This window comes from Heloderma suspectum, chromosome 11, assembly GCF_057233095.1.
Source record: "Heloderma suspectum isolate Gila_16-S chromosome 11, 16-S_ref, whole genome shotgun sequence".
Classification (NCBI taxonomy): Eukaryota; Metazoa; Chordata; class Lepidosauria; order Squamata; family Helodermatidae; genus Heloderma; species Heloderma suspectum.
Genome location: NC_139468.1, coordinates 32732021 through 32757772, shown reverse-complemented (window position 1 = coordinate 32757772; position 25752 = coordinate 32732021). Strand labels below are relative to the sequence as shown.

Sequence of the window (25752 nt, the reverse complement as noted above, 5' to 3'; positions counted from 1 at the left end):
CCATCCAAGGTGCTGAACCCTATCCCCCAAATAAGTTCAGCACCTTGGATAGATTCTTTAGAGTTCCAGCTGGTTCTGATTAAAACCCAAAATGGATTCACAGCCCCACTGAAATCACAACCACCAGCTCTTACTGGGCTATGCATACATGCGCAGACTGACTGTGCATATTTACCTGAAACTCAGTTTCACTTTATTCAATAGAACTTACTTCCAAGGAATTGTAAGGTTCAGCTTTTAAAACCAAGAGCTCACTCGAGCGTAGCTATTCTGAGAGCTCAGAAGGAAACTAAACCGATGAGATGGGAAACAAAATGGCACCCAGCATCATCTGCAAGTTAGAGCCTGTAATAATCTTCAAAAGACCAACAAGGTGAGGTTTAAATTACCATCACCCTGCCACTGTGGGATTAAAATGATATCATGAACACTTACTGTCACGTTTCTCTTGGGCCCGCTCTTTCCTGATATACGCACACACACAAATAGAGAGGCTTCAGTCTCAGCCCTTTAATTATTGACAGTTTCATTACAGCTGCAAATCCTCGAAGACTCTCAGGCTACAAAGGGATGCCTTCAGGGGATTCAAATGGGAACACTGACGTTGCCTGCAGTTTGAAGAGAGGCGCTGGCTAGACTAACTAAGGGAGGGATGTCCCGCCCTTCCAGTGATGCTTCCCTACATCGCCTCTCACGCATCACTAACCAGGTCAACCGTCTGAGCTCTGCCCCTGACGTTTCCCTCTTAGCTCTGCACCATAGTCTAGCATCTCTTAGGTCACAACCTCCACTCTCCTCCTCCTCCTCCTCCTCATCCCAGCTTCTCACAGAGGGGGGCAAGGGGGGGGGCTTCAGGCCCTGCCATCTGATAGTAACCTGAGAAGCACACCTACCCATATCTGAACTGGCTTGGGAAAAGGCTTCCCCCGGTTCTGGCTGTTCCTCTTCTGAATCTGAGCTGCTAACTATCTCCCTGCGCTCAGAATCAATCCTGACACTCACAATGGGAAGTTTGGGGTGTGGGACTGGGTGGAGCAGAGGGTTAGGGAGTTCATATTGCTAATAATCAGAATGAAGAAAAATGGTGCCTCCATACTGACTTGTTTATTCATGTGCAGCCAATGGTGCTACCTCGGGATCCTGTAGCTCAGGTGCCCCCCCCCCCAAGACCACTTGGAGAGCAGAAGGTGATGAGAGGAACAGAAGCAAACTCCATTTTATTCCTGTAGCCATGATAGTTGTACAATTTAAGTGAGCTTAACATGCGAAATTGGACATGCTCGGAGTATATATATTTTAATCAAGGCTGGTAGACTGTTTCGTTGCCTGTGTGAAAATGTGCAATTTCAGGAGGCATTTAAAAGACATTATATTTTCTGCCTCCAGAACTGCATGGGGGAGGGTTTTCCAGAGGGCAGGTGCCGCTACAGAGAAGGCCACCCTCTGGAAAACTCTCCCCCGTGCAGTTTGGGAGGCAAAAAAATGTAACTTTTACCCTGGTTAGTGGCAGAGTAAAGAATAAAGAAACAGTCATCTCCATTTTAAGGCTATGGCTTTTTCCACTAGGAAACTAAAACAGTAGTTCAGGGGTAGGGAACATGTTTGGGGTGGGGTGGGTGAATGATCCCCCTGCCTTCAGGGATCGGATGATGTCAGGAGACATGACCATGCCCTTCATTTCAATGGGTGTGGCTACACTCCCTATATGCCATCAACATAGGAGTCCAAGATGGGTGGGAGTTTTTTAAAAAGGAAATTCTAAAGGCACAATTACAAACAATTCCAACACTGACGTTGCCTGCAGTTTGAAGAGAGGTGCTGGCTAGACTAACTAAGGGAGGGATGTCCCGCCCTTCCAGTGATGCTTCCCTACATCGCCTCTCACGCATCACTAACCAGGTCAACCGTCTGAGCTCTGCCCCTGACGTTTCCCTCTTAGCTCTGCACCATAGTCTAGCATCTCTTAGGTCACAACCCCCACTCTCCTCCTCCTCCTCCTCGTCCCGGCTTCTCACAGAGGGGGGCAAGGGGGGGGGCTTCAGGCCCTGCCATCTGATAGTAACCTGAGAAGCACGCCTACCCATATCTGAACTGGCTTGGGAAAAGGCTTCCCCCGGTTCTGGCTATTCCTCTTCTGAATCTGAGCTGCTAACTATCTCCCTGTGCTCAGAATCAATCCTGACACTCACAATGGGAAGTTTGGGGTGTGGGACTGGGTGGAGCAGAGGGTTAGGGAGTTCATATTGCTAATAATCAGAATGAAGAAAAATGGTGCCTCCATACTGACTTGTTTATTCATGTGCAGCCAATGGTGCTACCTCGGGACCCTGTAGCTCAGGTGCCCCCCCCCCCCAAAACCACTCGGAGAGCAGAAGGTGATGAAAGGAACAGAAGCGAACTCCATTTTATTCCTGTAGCCATGATAGTTGTACAATTTAAGTGAGCTTAACATGCGAAATTGGACATGCTCGGAGTATATATATTTTAATCAAGGCTGGTAGGCTGTTTCGTTGCTGTTTTAACATAATAGGGATGTAGAAGCAGTTGTAAAACATGGAATGGTGGGTGGGCAGGTGAGTGGAGAAGAGAAACAGTAGTTGTCTAATACACATGGCCATCTCAAGGGGGACCCCATAAGACATTTATGGCGGGGAGCGCTTGAGTTCCCAGTTTCACATCGTGGTTTGAAATACGAAAATAGGTAAGTTCACAGTAAAATGTGAACTGAACAAATCTCTCCTCCATCCCTAATTGGGACATACCATTTCAGGTTGCAGGTGGGGGATGTGTGTGTGTGCTAAAATGAAATTTTCTTCCATGCAACAAACAATTCTCCACAGAGAAAAGTAGATGTCAGGGAGAACGGTTGTAGCCTAACCTTCTCTGACATGCTAGTTTTCTACAAGGAGGATTAAAATAAAAAAACAAAAACGAAGACCCCAAAACAGATGGCGTTGCTGCTGCTTCTTACCAAGCTTCTTGGAATTTCTTATGTAAAGTTGGGATTTCTATATTTCGTCGTCGCCTGAACCATTTTTCCACCAGGTGCACAGTCCAATTACACTTTCTGGCTAATCCATGTATCTCAGCCTGTAAAAAGAGGGGAGGAAGAAAGATGGGGCAAGTCAGTGACACACAGGTTATATTTATTTGTTTTATAACATTGTTATATTGCCCAGTAGCTGAGGCTTTCTGGGCAGCTCACAAATAAAACCATAAAATACAACTTGACAAAACATAATATAAAACTTGTAAAAGTTTAAAAATACCAGGTAAAACCAAGATAAAATCCAGCAGTGGTCACGGCCCAGGGAAAGCCTGTGTGAAAATGTGCAATTTCAGGAGGCATTTAAAAGACATTACATTTTCTGCCTCCAGAACTGCATGGGGGAGGGTTTTCCAGAGGGCAGGTGCCGCTACAGAGAAGGCCACCCTCTGGAAAACTCTCCCCCGTGCAGTTTGGGAGGCAAAAAAATGTAACAACTTTTACCCTGGTTAGTGGCAGAGTAAAGAATAAAGAAACAGTCATCTCCATTTTAAGGCTATGGCTTTTTCCACTAGGAAACTAAAACAGTAGTTCAGGGGTAGGGAACATGTTTGGGGTGGGGTGGGTGAATGATCCCCCCGCCTTCAGGGATCGGATGATGTCAGGAGACATGACCATGCCCTTCATTTCAATGGGTGTGGCTACACTCCCTATATGCCATCAACATAGGAGTCCAAGATGGGTGGGAGTTTTTTAAAAAGGAAATTCTAAAGGCACAATTACAAACAATTCCAACAAGAAAAGGTGGAAGACAACAGAAGAAGCCAAGGTGGCTTCACAAAAAGCTTAGAGATGACCTGAAAACAAAGAAGGACGCATATAGGAAGTGGAAGGAAGGACAAGCTACAAAGGAAGAGTACAGGCAAGTAGCACAGAATTGCAGGGATGGTGTCAGGAAGACTAAGGTGAGAACGAGCTGAGGTTAGCGAGGGATGTTAAAAGCAACGAAAAGGCTTTCTTCAGATATGTGCATAGTAAAAAACAGAGGAAAGAAATGGTGGTTCAGCTATTAAATAAGGATGGCAAAATGATAACAGATGACAAAGAAAAGGCAGAAGTGCTCAGTTCCTACTTTGGCTCAGTCTTCTCCCAAAAGAGGGTCTATGACCCTGGCAAAGGCCAAGTACAGGCTGAAGGAGCAGGATTGCAGCTTGGGATCGATAGGCATATGGTCAAGGAACACTTAATTACTTTGAATAAGTTCAGCTCTCCAGGACCACATGAACTGCATCCTAGAGTAATAAAGCAACTGGCAGAAGAACTCTCAGAACCACTGTCTATTATCTTTGAGAAATCATGGAGGATGGGGGAAGTGCCAGATGATTGGAGGAGGGCTAATGTTGTCCTTATCTTCAAAAAGGGCAAAAAGGAGGAACCTGGGAATTACAGACCAGTCAGTCTGACATCAATCCCTGGGAAAATTCTTGTAAGCACCTTGAAAACAATGCAGTATGACTCGAAGCCAACATGGACTTGTCAAGAACAAATCCTGCCAGACGAATCTGATCTCATTTTTTTGATCAGATAACCTCCCTTGTGGACTATGGGAATGCTGTGGACATAATATACCTCAACTTCAGCAAAGCTTTTGACAAAGTGCCCCATGATATCCTGATGAGCAAACTAGCTCAAAGTGGGCTAGATGAAACAACAATAAGGTGGATCCACAGTTGGCTACAGGATTGGGCTCAAAGAGGGCTTATCAATGGGATCTTCTCAAACTGGGGAGAGGTGATGAGTGGGGTATCGCAGGGCTCAATCCTGGGCCCAGTGCTCTTCAACATTTTTATTAATGACTTGGAGGAGGAGGTGCAGGGAATGCTGATCAAATTTACAGATGACACAAAATCAGGCAGGATAGCTAATACTTGGAAGACAGAAACAAATTCAAAGTGATTTTGATAGACTGGAGCACTGGGCAGAAAATAATAACATAATGACATTTAATAGGGATAAATGCCAAGTTCTGCACCTAGGAAAAAAAAACCAAATGCACAGTTACAAGGTGGGGGATACATGGCTCAACAACACTACACGCGAGAAGGATCTTGGAATTGTTGTAGATCACAAGCTGAATATCAGCCAACAATATGATGTGGCTGCAAAAATGGCAAATGCTATTTTGGGCTGCATTAATAGAAGCATAGTTTCCAAATCCCGGGAAGTACTAGTTCCCCTCTACTCAGCACTGGTTAGGCCTCATCTAGAGTACTGTGTCCAGTTCTGGGCACCGCACTTTAAGAAGGATGCAGACAAGCTGGAGAGGGTTCAGAGGAGGGCAACAAAGATGATCAGGAGACTGGAAACAAAGCCCTATGAGGAGAGACTGAAAGAACTAGGCATGCTTAGCCTTGAGAATACAAGACTGAGGGGAGATAGGATAGTGCTGTTCAAGTACTTGAAAGGCTGTCACAGTGAGGAAGGCCAGGATCTCTTCTCCATCATCCCAGAATGCAGGAGACAGAATTATGGGCTCAAGTTATGGGAAGCCAGATTCTGGCTGAACGTCAGGAAAAACCTCCTGACTATTAGAGCAACACAACAGTGGAACCAATTACCTAGGGAGGTGGTGGGTTCTCCCATACTGGAGGCATTCAAGATGAAGCTGGACAGCCATCTGCCAGGGCAGCTTTGACTTGGACTCCTGCATTGAGCAGAGGGTTGGACTCTATGGTCTCATAGGCCCCTTCCAACCCTACTATTCTATGATTCTATGATGCTATGATCCCTGGTGTAGTTTGTTTCTGAAAACTACTCAGTGTTTTCAAGAGGGATAGCCAGTTAGCAAAAACAATAAAGAGTCCTGTGGCACCTCAGTGGCTAACACATTTATTATGCTCATAAGCTTTTGTGGTCTACAGTCTACTTCATCCGATGCCTTTAAGATGCCACAAGGCTCTTTGTTATTATTAAACAGCAGGCTTCTTGCCCTCATTATTTCAGAAATATGTTTGAAAATGTGACGGGGAATGATTCGTCCACATCAGGCCGCATTAACTGACATTGATCCCACAAAATGTGGCTTGACGGGTTTCTTTCTTCATTTCCTTCTTTGTTTCCAATCCTCTGTAATCATTCCTCATGTGAATGGGTCGATCAGAAACAAATCTCCCTGGTTGAATGGCTTTAATTGGTACATCCATCTGTACGCTGATCAGCTGAAGCTTCCGTTGATTAATTGGTGCATACACATTTTGATTACTATGGCTGAGAGCCAGAGGGCACCCTTCTTTACAGGGTTGGCTGAAAAATACAGGACACGTGCTTTTCGTAGAAGTGCACCACCACTGCCACACACACATACACACACACTCCTCTGCTTACTATCCTGCCAGCCAATTTTGTCCACTCTCTCCCATCACTCCAATGCAGGTCCAGCTATGTGGTGCTTGCCCCCTAAAGGGAAAGTTTTAGTTTGGAAAAATAGGTTGCAGCAGAAGTCCTGGTTCAAGGCAAGAGGTCAGGGCCAAGGCAGCACCCTGGACAGCTCCAAGTAGCACTCAAGCAGGAGACACACACAAGCAGGCTCCCATGTTGCTTCAGCAGCAGAGAACCCTAGATTAAGGCAGCACCTTGGACAGCTCCAAACAGCACTCAGGCAGAAGACATACAAGCGGACTCCAATGTTGCTTCAGCAGTAGATGGCCCTAGACTGCAACTTAAATAAGGCTGCAGCTCAATCTAGGTCAGCCTTCCTCAACCTGGTGCCCTGTAGAAGTACCTAAGAACATAAGAAGAGCCCTGCTGGATCAGACCAAGGGTCCATCTAGTCCTGCATCCTGTTCACACAGTGGCCAACCAGCTGCCCATAGGAAACCCACAAGCAGGACATGAGTGCCACAGCACCCTCCTGCCCAAGATCCCCAGCAACTGGTGTACATACTGCCTCTCATACTGGAAGTAGCATATGGCCATCAGGACTAGTAGTCATTGACCATGCTTGCTGGGAATTATGGGAGTTGCAGTCCAACACATCAGGAGGGTGCCAGGTTGCAGAAAGCTGACCTAAATGGGAATCTCTGGCTCAGCTAAGAGAAGTCTCTTGTATGGAAAGGGGCTGAGTGTGTTTAGCAGCTGTTGACTGTGATGGTGTTGAGGAGCCTGCAGTTCTGCTTTGGTTTTCAGGCTGGAGTCCTCAGATCCCAAGGAATGCAGTGTGATCTCCTCTGTCTGGGGAGGTGATGCCAAGATGAGTTCCTCATGTGCTTGAGCTTCTGCATAAGTGGGAACATCTGGGGATAATTCCCTCCCCCACTCTGCCACCTCTTCAAAGTCTATTGCCTTATCGCCCGCAAATGGGGAGCCTGACCCTGAGGTTATGACAAACACGCAGAGTCAATGGATCAACGTTTCCCAACATATTTAATCATACAGGAATGTAACTTCTAATCCCAGGTAGACTTTAGCAATAGTAAGTACAGAATCAGGCAACGGTATGCCGAGGGATGATGAAGTTTTGATACGAACGATTACCTAATGCTGAATTAATTCATTTTGAGCAAGAGGGTGTGATGAATGATACTGAGAAGAAATTATTATATGCTAAAGGGTGTGTTGCTTCAGCTCCACCACTCTTCTGTTGCACAGTACTTCATTTTGTTGTAGTAGCAAAAGCTTAGGAGTGCAGCACGGCTAAATTCACGCACAATCCAAAAAAAAAGGAAAAGGAAAGAAAAGAAAGATTCTCTATGGTTCACTGGATGGTGTGATTTGATCATGACAATATTTCAATTTCTGTCTGTTTTCCAAGCCCTCCATTTCCAAATGTGGCCAACTGGCATTCTGGATTTTTAAAAAGCTGGGGAATGAGGCATCACAGTTAAATATTAGTTAACTTCTTCATTTAATTAATGGAGGTTTTATCTAAATGTATCCTCATGATCCAATGGAGAAATCTGAGGATGTAGGAAAGAAATGAGGTTGTCAGGTTCTGCAGATACTTGAGGCTCACAGAGGAAGTCAGTAGCATCTGGTGGAGTCAGTTCAAGTCCAGACAAGGAAGATAAAGTCAAGTCACTGCAGGAAAAGTCAAAACAGAAACCCTCTTATGCAAAGGCCAGAAGAAAATGGACCCTTGGAGAGCTCCAAGTGAGCCCTACTGACTGATGCTCTCTCCAACTAGGAAAACTATAGGTGGATGTTGTCTCAGCAGAGAGCTAAAGCCCACTGAAACTTCATGTAGGCTGAAAAGACCTGGAGTGCAGATAACTCCATTCCACCCACAATGTTCTGGCTGTTGTGTTGTCCAGGTTACAGGAAGGAAGGGGCAAAATTTTACTTCACCTGAAGTGAGAAAATTTCCTTGAGTCAGCAGTACTTGTTTATGCTTAGAGTTAATTCTGGAGCCATGCTGGATCAGACCAAGAATCCATCTAGTCCAGCATTCTGCTCACACAGTGGCCCACCAGCTGTCCATTCTCCCATACTTCATGGTATGGACTTATCACTGAGCTACTGGATTTAAGTTCATATCTCATTTTTTGTTGTTCCGAGTTTCGTTGTATTTCTGTTGAAAAGTTCTATTAAGATCAGGGGAAGCTGAATTTTTCTCCCATCTGCCTTGCCAGTCTGCACTCTGTTGCTTTGGGCACTTTTCTCACCAGCAGCCTGTCTCCACAGACTCGAGTCAGGCTGGGGGGGAAAGTCTCTGAAGAAACCAGAGATGGAGGAGTCAAAGCAGGGAGTAGACAAGGTTTTGCTTCCCTCACCCCCACACTCCTTTTGATATAATTGTTTAACATTTGTATAAATTGTTAGAGTCCTTGTATTGAGAATTGTATTTAGATGGGTAACCAGCCCTTCCTCAAGGGCGTAGGATATGCAAGTGAGAGAGAAAGTGAACAAGCAGGAAGATGTGGGTCACAGGTAGCTGTAATTCCCTCTCCCAGCTCCAAAGCCTCTGGGACAAAGCAGAAGCTCCTCACATTGTGGGAGCCAGGCTGCTGGTGAGAGAACCACCCAAACAGTGGAGGCTGGTGACTTCCATGTCACCTAGGTGACTGACGCTCTAGACACAGGGTATAACCACAACAATTTACTAGTAAATTAAAGCAAGCAAATCACAACTAAAAGTATTTACACAATAGATCTGAGTGATACAAAAGGCATTAAGGGAAAATGAAAGTTGCAAAATGCAAGTTCCTTTACCCAAGCTGTTCTTCGACTTCTCCAGGCTGCTTCTTCCTGCTTCCTCTTCAGGCTATGATATCCCCGACTCTGACTCTTACTGGCTTTCTCACTTGCTTTTTATACCCTCCTCCCTTAAAACTGAAAGTACTGCTTCAAACTGGAAGAAATGAGACTTAACTAGGGAAATGAAACTGAAACTTAACTGGGAAAATGAAACTCACCCCTCCCAACAGAAAAACCCAGGCCTTTAAGCTTGACCTTTCCCCCCGCTCTTTACCTATGTAGGCCTCAAACTTTCACATCTGCCTTAACAAAGTTTTCCACAGTAAGAAAAAAGATGGAAGAAATGGTGGCAAGGCAGGGGGAGAGTTACTCAGGCAAGTCTGGACCCTCCTTTAAAATGCCATGAATGAGGCATAGCGATGGTGCTACAAAAGACTCGCTGGAAGCACCCACCATTTTGAGCTTCCTCTTCAGAAAGGCTTACACTGGCACTGCTAGGGATGTTTTGCTGGAACTGGCTATGTGGACATATCCTTTTCCATTTTTGTGTTGGTTTGTTTTACCATATTTGTATAGTATTTTAATGGTACATTGAATTGGATTTTAGTTATTAATTGAATATTGGGGGGTGGGTGGGATAAAAATATAATAAGCCCAGATTGTAATTTTAATGAGAGCCACTTGGAAAGATCAGTACTGGGCTAGCAAGGGGGATATATAAGTTTTGCAGAGCAAGGGGACAAAGAAAGAGACACAGAATGTGGCTTTGGAAATGGGCATCTCCCAAAGAAGTCTATTTCTTAGAAGTACTCACTGGTGATGGCTTTTCTGTGTGCGCCTTGAAAAATCTCTCCAGTGTGGGATTTGGCTGGGGCTTGATACGCCTCATACTCTTTATGCCCAAAGCGTCTGCTAGAGGAATAGCAATACATCTGGAAAGACACAAAAGGTGAGACTCCATATTTTCAATACGTTTGATTAGACTTGGTGTAAATTGGGCCATGCATTGTTGAGGCAGTGGGTAGGTTTTTCTCCCTGTGATAACATCAACAAATAAAATGGTGTCTATGGCAACACTTGAATATGAAAGAGTATCCACTCTCCTATAGTGGGGGGCGGGGGGTGGGACGTGTTACACTTCTGAACACTGTTGGAATAGAGGATATATCTGGATATAATGGCTCCCAGACTCTGATGATCCTAATATCTGTACCAAGAGTCAGGTTTGCTGTGTCCCAGATTGCAACCCATTTACTTTGCCCCATAGGGACCCACTGAGAACTCACCCAGCCCCTGCTGATAAAGCTCAACCCTTTATCTGCATATCCCTGCCCCCTGGGTTCCATGACACTAGATCAGCCTTCCCTAACCTGGTGGCCATTCCCATGTGGGCTGGGAATTATGGGAGTTTCAGTCCAACTCATCTGGAGGACACCAGGTTGAGGAAGGCTGCACTAGATCATGATGGAACACTGGGAACTGGTCTGATATTCTTTGTGCACTGAAGCTATTCCTTAAAGGTGAAAATTGCATCTGGAGCTCTACCCTGACTAGTGTCAGGAATGAGTCCAAGCCCCTTGAGATGTCTGACAGCTCCAATTCTGAATCAGTGTTGGAACAGCTAGATCAGAGCCTGCGGGACAGAACTTCCCTAGAGCCCCAAGACGCTGACAGAGATTCCTCATTCCTCTGAAGGCCTTGTGTAAGGCCCCAGGCCTGAACCAAGCTATTAGTAGTTTTAAAGGGGCTGAGATGATCCATAATGCTCTCTGACTTTGGTCAGTTGGCTGCTGTTTTCTCTAAAAGGCCTCTTGATTTACCAGGATGAGTCAAAGGTCAATAGAGCAGCCTCAGCACATTCCATACTAACAAGCTGGAGTGTCTTATCAAGATGTGCCTGGGAAGTGAGGCTTGTTTGCCTTAAAGCTGTAGGTGTCTGTGCTGGGAAAGTTCCCTTCTGACCAAGCACAGTTAGCCTATGCTGGGAATGAACGCTAATTAATGCTTGCTGCTGTCATGCTGCCTCACTGCTGACATGTATGGTATAAAACCCATTGTACCCCATGGCTCTGGATCAGAGAAGCTGTCTGATCCAACCATTGGGTATGCCTGTGTGCTGATTGTACTCAATAAAGTACTCCTTGTAAGTAAACCTGGATCCGATTTATCACTATCTTGGCACCTCTAAATTAAGAGTTTGAAGCCTACTGCAGGGGCAATACACCTTGACAAACAGATGGCCCAGGCTGAGTCGCTGCCCCCTCCCTCCACAGTGAGAACTCAAGTTTCCAAGGAGGAGGAGGAAGAAGCGGAAGGGGAGCATGACTCAAGAGACGCTAGGGTGCATCGCAAAGCAAAGCGGGAAAAGTTAGGGGCATGGCTCAGACCAGGGGTAGCGGCTCTTAGAAGCCAACATAGGAGGGAGCCACCCTAAGGGAGGGGCATCACTGCAAAGCAAGTTTGGCTATGAGGTTCATGGGCAAACTGTCAGCAACTTCACTACCCTCCGGTTCGTCTTTCCTGATTAGAGATTGTAGATTAGTTGTTTAGGGCCTGGGGCAGTCTGAGAGCTTCCTGAATCTGCATTTGTAGAAGGGCTAGTCTCTAGCAAAACAAAGTCGTGTTAGCTTGAAGCTTTGTCTCTTTGTGGTGCTGATTGCGAAAGGGAAGGACAATCCATTTCCTGACAACTAGTATATTAAACCATACTTTAAACACAGATCATACTCCATTCAATTCTAAAAAATTCTAAAAAATTAGCCTTCAGTCTTTTCAGACATGGTGCCCACCTTTAATCTGAACCTGCTACATCAGATCCACTTTTAATATTAATCTTCTATTCTATCTCGCTCTCTCTCCATGCCCGTTTTTCTACTTGGCCCTCTCTTTCCCTTCGCTTAAAAATATCATTAGGAAAAGAAAATGGTGGTTGTGCCTCTATTATGACCCACCTTCAGTTGGCCCACATCTGTAACTTTGAAATCTGGCCCTTTGGGGGCTTGATGGACTCCCGCGGCCCACCTGATTTGGTTCGAATTTGCGGGCCAAGCCACAGGTTTTTACTGAACTTTGGGAACTTTTTCCACTTTTCTTTTTTTACTTTTAATAGAAGTTTGTGCAAACTGTAGGCACAATTTGCATAATGTGTGCAAGTTGTGACTGAAATGTGTGCAAATTATGCAAATTGCAGCTACAATGTGCACAAATCTCTATTTGCACAAATTAAAAAATACGGAAAATTCAGGAAGTGGCTCAACTCAATGCAGATTGAGTTGGACCAGTTCGGGGAACACTGAACGAAGTCCAGGGGGCGAGCCAAGGGAAGCTCGTTGAGCTCCACCCCCCCCAAATTGATTTATTTTATTTTATGTATTTGTGATATTTATATACCACTAAATATAATAACCCCTTCATGGATCACTGCCTTGTTGTGGTGAAGGGGCTTGTGTAACTCAGTGAAGCCATAAGCTATGCCGTGCAGGGCCACCCAAGATGGACAGGTCATGGTGGAGAGTTCTGACAAAATGTGATCCACTGGAGAAGGAAATGGCAACCCACTCCAGTATTCTTGCCAAGAAAACCCCATGGAACGTATCACAAGGCTAAAAGATATGACGCCGGAAGATGAGCCCCTCAGGTCGGAAGGTGTCCAATATACTACTGGGGAAGAGCAGAGGGTATTTCCAAGTAGCGCCACAAAGAGTGAAGCGGCTGGGCCAAAGCCGAAAGGACACTCAGCTGTGGATGTGTCTGGTGGTGAAAAGAAAGTCCGATGCTGTAAAGAACAATATTGTTTAGGAACCTGGAATGTCAGATCAATGAATCAAGGTCAAACATGGAATGGCAAGATTGAGCATCGACATCTTGGGAATCAGCGAACTAAAATGGACAAGCATGGGCGAATTTAATTCAGGTGACCATCGTATCTACTACTGTGGGCAAGAATCCCTTAGAAGAAATGGAGTAGCACTCATAGTCAATAAAAGGGTGGGAAAAGCAGTACTGGGGTACAATCTCAAAAACGATAGAATGATCTCCGTACGAATCCAAGGCAAACCATTCAACATCACAGTAATTCAAGTCTATGCCCCAACCACTGAGGCCGAAGAAGCTGAGGTTGATCGGTTCTATGAAGACCTACAACACCTTCTAGAACTAACACCAAAAAAAATGTCCTTTTCATCATAGGGGATTGGAATACCAAAGCAGGAAGTCAAGAAGTCACCGGGATAACAGGCAAGCATGGCCTTGGTGTACAAAATGAAGCAAGACAAAGGCTAATAGAGTTTTGCCAAGAGAACACACTGATCATAGCAAACACTCTTTTCCAACAGCACAAGAGGCGACTCTACACATGGACATCACCAGATGGTCAATATCGAAATCAGATTGATTATGTACTTTGCAGCCAAAGATGGGAGAAGCTCCATACAGTCAGTAAAAACAAGACCTGGAGCTGACTGTGGCTCAGATCATGAGCTGCTTCTTGCAAAATTTCGGTTTAAATTGAAGAACACAGGGAAAACCACTAAACCGTTCAGGTATGACCTAAATCATATCCCTTATGAATATACAGTGGAGGTGAGGAATAGTTTTCAGGGATTAGACCTGATACACACAGTGCCTGAGGAACTATGGACGGAGGTCCGTAACATTGTTCAGGAGGCAGCAACGAAATCCATCCCAAAGAAAAAGAAATGCAAGAAAGCCAAGTGGCTGTCTGATGAGGCTTTACAAGTAGCTCACGAAAGAAGGGAAGCGAAAAGCAAAGGAGAAAGGGGAAGATATACCCAACTGAATGCAGAGTTCCAGAGAATAGCAAGGAGAGACAAGAAGGACTTCTTAAATGAACAATGCAAAGAAATTGAGGAAAACAACAGAATGGGAAAGACTAGAGATCTTTTCAAGAAAATTGGAGATCTCAAGGGAACGTTTTGTGCAAAGACGGGCATGACAAAGGACAAAGAAGGCAGGGACCTAACAGAAGCAGATGAGATTAAGAAGAGGTGGAAAGAATACACAGAAGAACTATACAGGAAGGATCTTAATGTCCCTGATAGCCATGATAGTACGGTCCCTAAACTTGAGCCAGGCATCCTAGAGAGTGAAGTCAAGTGGGCCTTAGGAAGCGTTACTAACAACAAAGCTAGCAGAGATAACAGTATTCCAGCGGAGCTATTTAACATCGTAAAAGATGATGCTGTTAAAGTGCTGCACTCAATATGCCAACAAATTTGGAACACTCAGCAGTGGCCACAAGACTGGAAAAGGCCAGTTTACATTCCAGTTCCAAAGAAGGGCAATGCCAAAGAGTGTTCTCACTACCGTATAATTGTGCTCATTTCACATGCCAGCAAGGTTATGCTCAAAATCCTACAAGCTAGGCTTCTGCAGTATGTGAACCGAGAACTACCGGAAGTACAAGCTGGGTTCCGAAGAGGCAGAGGAACTAGAGATCAAATCGCCAACATTCGCTGGATTATGGAGAAAGCAAGAGAATTCCAGAAAAATGTCTATTTCTGCTTCATTGACTACGCTAAAGCCTTTGATTGTGTGGATCACAACAAACTGTGGCAAATTCTTAAAGAGATGGGAGTACCAGACCACTTTACCTGTCTCCTGAGAAACCTGTACGAGGGTCAAGAAGCAACAGTAAGAACCGGACATGGAACAACCGATTGGTTCAAAATTGGGAAAGGAGTACGACAAGGCTGTATATTGTCGCCCTGCTTATTTAATTTATATGCAGAGTACATCGTGAGAAACGCCAGGTTGGATGAATCACAGGTCGGAATTAAGATTGCTGGGAGAATTATCAACAACCTCAGATACGCAGACGATACCACCCTAATGGCAGAAAGCAAAGAGGATCTAAAGAGCCTCTTGTTGAGGGTGAAAGTGGAGAGTGCAAAAGCTGGTTTGAAACTCAACATTAAAAAAACTAAAATCATGGCATCTGGCCCCATCACTTCCTGGCATATGGAAGGGGAAGAAATGGAAGCAGTGACAGATTTTATTTTCTTGGGCTCCAAGATCACTGCAGACGGTGACTGTAGCCATGAAATTAAAAGACGCTTGCTCCTTGGGAGGAAATCTATGGCAAACCTAGACAGCATAGTAAGAAGCAGAGACATCACCTTGCCGACAAAGATTCGTATAATCAAAGCTATGGTTTTCCCAGTAGCAACATATGGCTGTGAGAGCTGGACTATAAGGAAGGCTGAGTGCCGAAGAATTGATGCCTTCGAACTGTGGTGCTGGGGAAGACTCTTACGAGTCCCCTGGCCTGCAAGGAGGTCAAATCAGTCAATCCTAAAGGAAATCAACCCTGACTGCTCATTGGAAGGACAGATACTGAAGCTGAAGCTCAAATATTTTGGCCACCTAATGCGAAGAGAAAACTCCCTGGAAAAGACCCTGATGCTGGAAAGACTGAAGGCAAAAGGAGAAGGGGACAGCAGAGGATGAGCTGGCTAGATAGCATCACCGATGCAATGAATATGAATTTGAGCACACTCCGGGAGAGAGCGGAGGTCAGGAAGGCCTGGCGTGCTATGGTCCATGGGGTCACGAAGAGTTGAACACGGCTTAACGACTGAACAACAACAACAACAAATATAATAAAATCCCTACGCAGTTCACATATAAATATTAAAATCACATTTAAAATACAATATTAAAAACACAACATTATGAACAATTCCAATTATAATAAAAGCAGTATAAGGAGCAGTAAGGCAGAGCAGCATGATTAATTTACTTACAGCCTAGGGAAAGCCTGGGTGAACAAGTAGGTTTTCAGGATAGGATCTTTCAGGATTGAAAGACACCACATTTTCTGCCACCCAAACTGCATGAGAGAGGTTTTTCCAAAGGGTGGGTGCCACCACCAAGAAGGCTCAGTATCAGGATGCTGCATGGCAACATTCCGTTAATTTCAGAATGACGGGCAAGGCCTCCTCTGACAATCTTAAAAGTCACCTGGGTATATATAAGGGAAGGTGGTTTCTCCAACATCCCTACTCCTAACCCGCTAGTTGAAGTGGTCTAAAAGATAAGTTTCGCAACACAAGGCTGCAAAAATCTATTGGGCTGGAAAGCAGTAATACACCTCAGAGGATACAAAACCAGTGTGAACAATTTCTGATGGAACTACTCAGCTTTATAACACTGATACTCTCACTGTATGTGCAGGCAAAGCAAAATAATCTTTCTATCTTCCTTGTCTTCCTGGAAATGCTTTTTTTTGGGGGGGGGGGATGCCTCACCTTTCAATAAAGAACCTGACAACCAACAACACAAAGCCATATGGAATTGTGACTAGTAACTGCTGTGGTTTTGGAAAGACATATCCATTACGATCTTCGAAGTTTGCCCATGAACAATTACTGGGGATCCAGTGGTTCTCTGACCAAAACCATCCGTTCAAATCTTTTAGTAGGCGTTCCATTCTGGGGGGCTTGAGAGAAAAGAGAAGAGGCAAATGAGTCATACGTATCAATGAATAAAAACTACACATTGGGTTGGATCCAGACTCATGCTGTGCAGAAAATGTCTCCCACAATTTTTTTCTACCATTCTCATTCCATTGGATAGAAAAGAAATGGCTTCCGAAAAGAAATTCAAAGGAGGAAAAATTTCAGAGAAATTCTCATGGGCTGGGTTCAGGGTTCTTGTGCTTACCTTATTTGCGAGGTGGCTGAGGAGTGCATATGAGTGACCTATTTGGCATTGTACAGTAATCTCTGTGGCAGCCTGTAGCCTCCCCAGCTTCCCGCACTTCAGTTAAAGCCCTCATGAGGAAGACGTCTTGAGGCAATTCCTCCCATGGGGCTTTTTCAGTTCAGGAAGTGCAGGGGGCCTGGGAGGCTGCAGAGCAATGGAAAGACGTGTGATAGAGAGACAAAACACACACAGTCCCCTCGGCCCCCTCACAGTGATTAGGTAAGCTCAAAAATACCACCAAAAGCAATTCAAAATTCTGCCTCAGAAGAGTGGAAGTCTCAACGCAGTTGATGCTGTTGCCACCTACAGAAGCAGTGCAATAAACCAACCCTGAGGAAAAAAGAAAGAAGCTGTGCTACAACCCCTGCCAATAGTGGGCCCTATCTGTGAGAAACTGTTTGAGAATTTCTCCTCCTCTAGGCAAATTTCAGTGAAATTGTTCCCCAATTTCTCTGTCCACAGATAGGCTGGAGAATTTTGAGAGGCCATTTGTGCACAGCTGTAATCCAGATAAACCTAAATGAATTTAGGTCCCTTCGAAATCTATGGGAGAAGTTAGTCATAAATTAAGTCCCATTGACTTAAGCAACTGCTAATACTATTCTTTTCCCCTCCCCTAAAACAGTTGCTCAAATCAGCTTACAAAATATAAAAAGCATACCAATCATTAAGGGTGCAATCCTATGCATGTTTAAACAGAAAGAAGTCCTACAACTCCCAGCATTCCCTCGCCAGCATGGATGGCAGGGGAATCCTGGGAGTTGTAGGATTTTTTTCTGTCTAAACATGCATAGGATTGTGCCCTAAAACACATTTACAACAAGCTAAAAGCAGCAGCAAAGACAAAAACAGAAAAAAAAACCACGAACGCAGCAATCAGTAAATAAAATTAAGCAACAACAGGGTGAAATACATCTTTAAAGAGAAATACAGAAATATTATATTCGACACCAGAACAATTCAAATATTGCATTGGACACAGAACAATTCAAAAACCTGAGCATATCAAAGGATGGTAAGTTTTTGAGATGCAACGGTCAGCAGGTAATCTACTGCCTGTGTTACAGAGTGGCCCAAACTGAGATGCCTTTCTGGCTTGAGGTCCCATTCCCACAAGCAAGATCAACATGGGCCTGGAAATGTCACTCAACAGAAAAGATGCCCATGCCTTGGTGGGATACATTCCAGGCAAAAGGGACTTGCCAGAGGGGTATAATGCAGGGTTTAGTAAGGCCACGCTAACAGCTAAGTGTATTATTCTACAACACTGGAAAGCAAATGAAACCTCCAATATACACATTTGGATTTGGGATCTAACTGCCCATGAAAAGGGGCAGTAATTACATCAAATTACTAAAAGAAAATAAATTACAATTAATATGGGGAAGTTTTCTTGAATTATATGCAGTCTAATGTGATTCACTGCAAAACCAGTGCAGGCCAGCAAAGAGACATGCTTGACACAACCCTATTTATTTATTTATGTATTTATTTATTTATTCTGCATAACTGTCAATTTATTAAAAAATGTTTTATGCAACCATACCTTTATCAAATTTTAGCTTAATGGTTTTACTGACAGACATGATGCATTTACTCTTTAAATACAAGATGACAGGAAGAAGGGAGGATAAAACCTAAAGTGGGGGGGGGAGATGGGGGCAGGGAAGCAGTAGAGGGGAGAGGGTTTACTGTTTTTATTGTATTGGAAAAGGGGAGGGGTCTAATAAAGTGTTAATAATAAAAGAGAGAAATGTCTTCAGTTGCTGGTGGAACATAAATATAGGGCTAATCTGTACAAGTATTTTCTCCCAGTACCGAACGTCTGGCTCATGCATGGGATCCACAGCGCACTGCCCGAATTGTTGTGCTGACTCTATTTTCACACAATATTCCGTTCTTTCCCAAAGCACTTTTATGACTTTTTTCTGGGGCTTGCAGTTTCCACGCATTGCAAAGTCATGTGTGTTCCAACCTAGTGGCGTTTTAACTCTTACCAGCAGGAGCAGCTTCAAAACTGTAGAACCTGTTCTGTTCTTTCCACCTCTTCTTCCCCTCCTCCACCCCATGCATTTCTCCTGCTCCTTTCATTCCCTGTTCTTTCCCCACCCTGATTTTTATGGGATTTGCAGCCAGAAAAACACACAGCAAAAACAGCACCACAACGTCCCCCCTTCTTCTCCCCACCCCCCGCACACCATTTCTTTCTCCTGCTCCTCCATGGTGTGTGTGTGTGTGTGTGTGTGTGTGTGTGTGTTTGTGAACCGCCCCCAAGAGCTTCAGCTATTGGGCGGCATAGAAATGAAATAAATAAATATGTGTGTGGCTATTTTTGATTGCAAGTGCACGGAGGTGCCCAGCTGAGAATGACCACACCATTTATTTGTGAACCTCCATCGCTGTGTAGCATCAGTGGCGCACATACAGTCAGCAGACTGAAGAAAAGAAAAAGAGGAAAAGAAAAACTGAAATGGCTGCCCTCCCATTTCTCCCACAATTGCAGCACTATACTGAAGCTTGTGTTATGCGCTCATGCTACTAACAAAAACGATAGAACACATGTGACCTTTCCAACTTCTCCTGCAATTAGAACAGTATGCATTTGTGCGTGGCACTCGATTGTGTTACAAACTCTATTCATTAGGGTGTGCCCCCAGAGCAACAGTTGTGCTTTGAAAGAACACTGGTATAGCGGTGCCACATGAAAGGAATTCTGCTGCAGAACCTCCAATGGAGGAAGATGGCCTAATTTCTTGGGGCCAGGAGTTCCACACACAGAGCCAAGAAAGCCTTCCCACGCGTTGCCACCAACTGTGCCTCTGAAAGCAATGGCACAAGTAAGAAGGGTGCAGCCACTGATTTATGCATGCCATTGCCTTCAGAGGCACAGTTGGTAGTAACATGTGAGAAGGCTTTCTTGGTACTGTATGTGGCCACATGGAAAGAGACAGCCCTTCAAATGGCTAGGTCCCAACTCCCAAGCTATATAGGGCTTCAAAGGAAATAATCATCACCTTAAGAACATAAGAAGAGCCCTGCTGGATCAGACCAAGGGTCCATCTAGTCCAGCATTCTGTTCACACAGCGGCCTACCAGCTGTCGACCAGGGACCCCCAAGTAGGACATGAGTGCAACAGCACCCTCCCGCCCATGTGCCTCAGCATCTGGTGCACATAGGCTCACTGTCTCTGGTACTGGAGGAAGCATGTAGCTGTCAAGACTAATAGCCATTGATAGCCTTTTCCTCCGGGAATTAGTCCAACCTCTTTTTAAAGCCATCCAAATTGGTGGCCATCACTGCATCATGTGGTAGCAAATTCCACAGTTTAACTATGCGCTGTGTGAAGAAGTCCTTCCTTTTACCTGTCTTGAACCTCCCACCAATCAGCAACATGGGATGACCCCATTGGGTTCTAGTATTTTGAGAGAGGGAGAAAAACATCTCCGAACCACATTCTCGATGCCATGCATAATGTTGTACACCAGTATCCCTACCCTCCTTTTTTTCCAGGCTAAACCATTCCAGCTGTTGTAACCGTCTCTCATAGGGGAGATGCTCCAGCCCCTTCATAATTTTAGTTGTCCTTTTCTGCACTTTTCCCACCTTGAATTGCATTTGGAAATGAACTGGCAGCCAGTGAAGCTGACACAATAGAGGGGGGTCACATAATCCCACCACTTTGCCCCAGAGTGCAGAATTCTAGCAGAAGTATCCTGCGCTAGTGGAAATTTCCAAGTGGTTTTCAGGGGCAGCAGCCTCACATAGAACCTGTTGCGGTAACCAAGCCTTTCCCAACCTGTTGCGCTCCAGATAGGTTGGACTAGAATGCCAGATGTCTTGGTCCAAGACAGCTGGAGGCCAGAAGGTAGAGTTCCCATCCCAATCGGTGGGAACCCAGTCCAACTAGCTTAGTCTGGATTGAACCAAAATAAGCCTGCCCCACTTTGCCACATCTAAATATGAAAAAGATCCTCTACAATGCATGTCAATAGAAATAAACTAATCCACCGAAGTATACTTCTATTGGTCCACTTCAAGGACAATTCATTGGGCCATACCAGATGAAGGATGCATCTTGATGCTGAGGTGCTGCCTGGATAGCAGCAGTTAACCACAGGGGACTTCTGGAATGTCTCCATTGCCCAGAAAGCATGGCATGCATCCCTGAACCCTGGCTAAAGGAGGTTGGATGCCAGACAGCCATATTAACCAGACTACCCCGTAATAGCAAGGAAGATACTTGCCCGTTTTTCAGGGAGCTGACCAGGGGAAAAAAAAAAAATATGCATCCTCTTGAGTGTTGAGAGAAGCGTGCATCCAGTTTTAGCACCAGTGCCCACATGGCAAAGCATGCTTTCCATGCAGGAATTTTGTAGTGCGGGAAGCAGTCATTGCTTATTTGAGACCCTCACTCCTTTATCTCAGGAACCCAGAGCAGGTTACAACAGAATTTCCTTCTCAACAAAAAGAGGAGGAAGATGAGAGGGGGAGAGAAAGCCACCCCAGCAGTCCTGCTGATGAAAGTCTTAATTTCCCCCCTCTTCCCATCTCTTTTCCCTTGTGTGTTGTGTCTTTTTAAATCGTAAGCTTGCCGGCAGGGACTATCTTATTTTATATGAAAGCCATTTTGGGGACCTTTTTGGCTGAGGAGTGGGATAAAAATACTTTAAATAAATACATTAATAAAAATAATAAACAAACAGATCAGGCCGATGGACTGTGCCCTCTCCCAAGGCAACTCCTTCTATGGGGCTGTACGACACTGGTTCCTTGCAGAGCTGACCATGGGAAAAGCTCATTCAATGCCTGCCCGAAGTGTGGGAACAACAAAAAACTTTGGGGAAAAGTAAGTCCTTTGTCAATCACGTTTATCAAATATTAGAGGATTTTAATGATCCTCCCACAACATTAAAATTCTGGGTTTGGGGTTTTTTTTAGGATTTGTTCAGGAAGAGTAAAACTTTGCCAATTTCAGCTGTATTTCCTCTGCTATGCATGCACATGTAGAATAAACAGAGCAGCTTGCAACTGTTTTTAAATTACAGCGCATGCTTCCTCAGGGTCACTGCAATGTGGGACCGGCACCCTGACTGTATGACCGTGTGTCTTTATGAAATATTTTCACTTTCATGTGCACACGAGGAATCTCTAAATTGGGATAATTGTGTGAATGGGTCACACTTCTGCTTTGCTCCCATTCTGTCAGGAACAATTTGCATATTTAATTCATCCGTTTGAAGCCAAGATCCAAATCCTGTGCACAGCACATAGAGCACACATGCTGTTTTACACTAAAGTTGCTGTAAACTGCTTTGGTTATTTTAATAGAAAAGCGAGATAGAGATACTTTCTATTAAATAAAAGAGCAGCAGCAAGACCACAAAGGAGATAATGAGGCTTTACTTCCAAGAACATCATTCTTTTGCTCCTGAGGAACTTCGTGGTTGGAATACATTGGGCGTATAACTGATTATGATTATTTGAGGTTTGCTTCTCATTTTCACAGCACACAAATTGCCATTTCAGCACATGCTAGAAACAGCAGGGCATCAACACAAGACTGTTCACAGTGCTTGTGTGAGCAGACCCAGCAAAGGAGAACCTTGCCTTCCAGCCAGATACAATAACCTACATTTCAAGATTACACCACTGCACCATTAAAAAAAAAAAAGTTCTAAGAAGTAATAATGAAAACACACTGAATGACGTGTGTAAGAGTGAATACAATGTATCGATACTTCTTTTAAAAAATCACAGTTGTTTAATGAAAAAAGGCTTTGTACCCGCAACTTGCAGCCTAGAGCAAATTTTTTAACTGCTAACCTATAAAACAGAGCAGGAAGAACTTTATAATGTGAATTTTGTAAAGACTGTCATTCACAGCTGGCAGACGCCATGATAATGAAGGAGGCCTCTAAAACAGGCCATTAAGGTTTTAAGTTTAAAGGCTTAGAGCACGCCACTCGCAGTTGTATGTGACTGAACTGAAAAACAGTAATAGCAAATGCACACGGAAAACAAAAGTAGGTCTGACATAAGTGAGAACACAATATGGAAAGGAGGCCTTGGGGGTGTAATGTAGTTAAATCTGTGAGCACACTGGAAACTAACAAAATGCCAGTCATTGTGGCAGCAAGATGTGTGTGGAGGCTGGGCCACCCATGGCCTGAGGCAAGATGCCTCACCCCATTTGCCAACAGCATCTTGAATATTTTCTTTGCCTTATCGTCCTCAATGGGGACCAGAGAGTATTGAGCCAAGCCCTCTCTACATAGCATCATCCCTTCACCTGGGTTCCATGCCTTGGTGAAGTGCTCCAATGTGACTGGAACTGCTTCTAATGAAAGGTTCTGAGGTATGTTTACCGTTACAATGGGCATCGCATATGTCTACCATTACAAAGGACCATTACAATAATGCCCGTATTATATCTTTCCAGAGGGGCAGCTGTGTTAGGCTTTCTTCACATGGAGCTTTTATCCTGCGACTGAGATTGCTCCTTCATGGAAGTTTGAGGGGTCTTTACATGACGCCGTGACCCTCCAGGGTGCCTCCCGCACTAAATGCCCTTTATTCCGTTTTTAAATAGATCGCAGATAATGAGCTGTCAAATTACCCCCTTGTGTTCCACTTGAGCTCCCTCCGTGAAAAGAGGAAAAGCATTGTGGTTTTAATGTTCTATATATTTTAAATATTGTGTGCTGTTTGGTTTTGATTTTTGTGAACCGCCCAGAGAGCTTTGGCTATTGGGCAGTATAGAAATGGAATGAATGAATGAATATTCATTCATATTCATATTCATTCAATGAATGAATACATAAATAAATAAGAAGAGAAGTGAGATCAATGGAAGAGAATGGAAGACTCAGATATGGGGAGAAGGAGGGGGGAAAGGAAGCATGTGAAAAAGGGAGTTGTTGTGATCCTGCATTTAAAACGGAAACAGAAAGCCCGGTTTTAAATGCAGGATTTTAGGCTGGTATAGAGATGCCCTTAGTCTGTTGCAGCAGAAACAACAAAGAGTCTTGCGGCACCTTAAAGACTAACACATTTATGTATTCTAGCATAAGCTTTCGAGAACATTGGGAAGAATCCAACGGGAAGCTTACGCCCCCACTGATTGTCTTGTACCCTGCCAATTCCTGTCTGCAAGCAGCACCCACTGCTTGTGGAACAAAGGTTTACTGCTTCTTGGGGAGCAACTGGAAACAAGTGAAAATGCTCGTTTCTGCAATGGGGCAGATCAGCAGAGCTCGCACAATGGACCTCCACCAACTCGTCCCAATAGAGAAATGAGGGTTTCCGCTCGTTTCAGGGCTTCCTCTGGGAAGTCCTAAATCTGTGCTGTGCAGGCGTTGGGTCCTGCTTGCGCAAAGGAACCCACCACTTGTGAAACAGAGTTGGTGAAATCAGAAAGCGCCCCGTTGGATTCTTCCCACTGTCTCTTTCATCATATGCATCTCTTTCTTGTTTTTGCAGTATATATGTGTGTTGTCTATTACATTTCTATCCCATCATCCTTCCTCCGTGGAGCTCAGAAAAGTGTTCATGATTCTCCCTCTCCTTTTATCCTTATAACAACCTATGAGGTAGATTAGGGTGCCTTGTGGTGTGTGTGGTGGGGGGACAGGGAACAGAAGAGTAACAGAATCTACAGAGGCGTGGATCACCTTAGCGCTCCTCTTCATCTCTTTTGTAAGATGCACGGTTCTGACTGTACAGTGACATAATTGGTCATGAGAACCTATTGCCATGCAGTTCTGTCATTGCAGTTCTCTACTATTATTAACACAGAAGTGGGGAACCTAGATGTTCTTGGATTACAACTCACGCCATGCCATCTCTGACTATCAGTCATGCACGGACAGGAGTTGTAGTCCAGCAACATTTAGAAGCCTCCAGGTTCCCTGTCCCTGACCTAATCAGTACTGATTTTTTTTTAAATGGATCTTTTGATTTGTACTTTTGCCGTGCTGCTCCCAAGAGTCACCCAGTGGTAACATGGCTGTGAGAAGCCATGTTGGGATGAACACTTGGCTAGCCTCCTCACCCCACCTGAATGTAATTACAGCACTCCCAAGTTTGGGAGTACGCTGGTTTGCTTACCCAGGCATTTTAGTCTGCTGGGACTGGGAGTCAATTTGTATGGATATTATTACTGTAACTCTCTCTCGGTTCAATTTATTAGTTGCCCAATATCAAATTGTTCTCAGGGCAACTTACATATTTGTGTTCAGATGATTTATTTCACACTGCCCTGAAATCCAAAAAGGATGAAAGGCAACACAAAAATGCTTAAACAGTTCCCCAGCAACTGGTATTTCTACTCTCTGCTTCTTGTTTAACCAGTTGAACAACGGCTCTTGTTGTTTAACCAGCTACTTATCCACAGTAGGACCTTATCCCGTAACGGCTAAGTTTGCTCAGCAGTCTTTGGTGAGAATGTTGCCAAAAGCCTTCTAAAAGTCCAGGTATACAATATCTAACAATATGCTTGGTGACGCTCTCAAAGAACTCTAAAAGGTTAGTGAGACAGGGTGCACCTTTGCAGAAGTCATATTGATTCTTCTTCAGCAAGACTTGTCCTTCTATATGCTTGATATTTATCTTTACATAATGTGTTCCAGCAATTTGACTGGAACAGACTTTACGCTAATTAGCCTGTAATGTCCTGGATTGCTCCTAGATCTTTTTTTAAAAGTCCATTTCTGATCCCAAGTGCCTGCGTGGACCTTTTCAAACCCTAAATAGCTTATGGCCAGCGTATCCAAAGTGGGGGTGTGAAACGTGCAGGTCATGGGCCACAGGCAGGCCCCTAAACCTTGTCTGGCAGCCTCCCAGACAAAAG

General features: G+C 44.4%; 1 protein-coding gene across 1 annotated transcript in view; it reads right to left on the bottom strand.

Moving 5' to 3' along the window:
- CERS3 (ceramide synthase 3) overlaps positions 1 to 25752 on the bottom strand; it is an 82358-nt gene that overhangs the window by 37892 nt on the left and 18714 nt on the right. Inside the window, exons 2-4 of the mRNA XM_084817381.1 lie at positions 16447 to 16637; positions 9993 to 10110; positions 2972 to 3090 (exon numbers count right to left, since the gene is read on the bottom strand). Coding sequence (XP_084673507.1) covers positions 2972 to 3090; positions 9993 to 10110; positions 16447 to 16637 — 428 coding nt within the window. The remainder of the gene's footprint in view (positions 1 to 2971; positions 3091 to 9992; positions 10111 to 16446; positions 16638 to 25752) is intronic.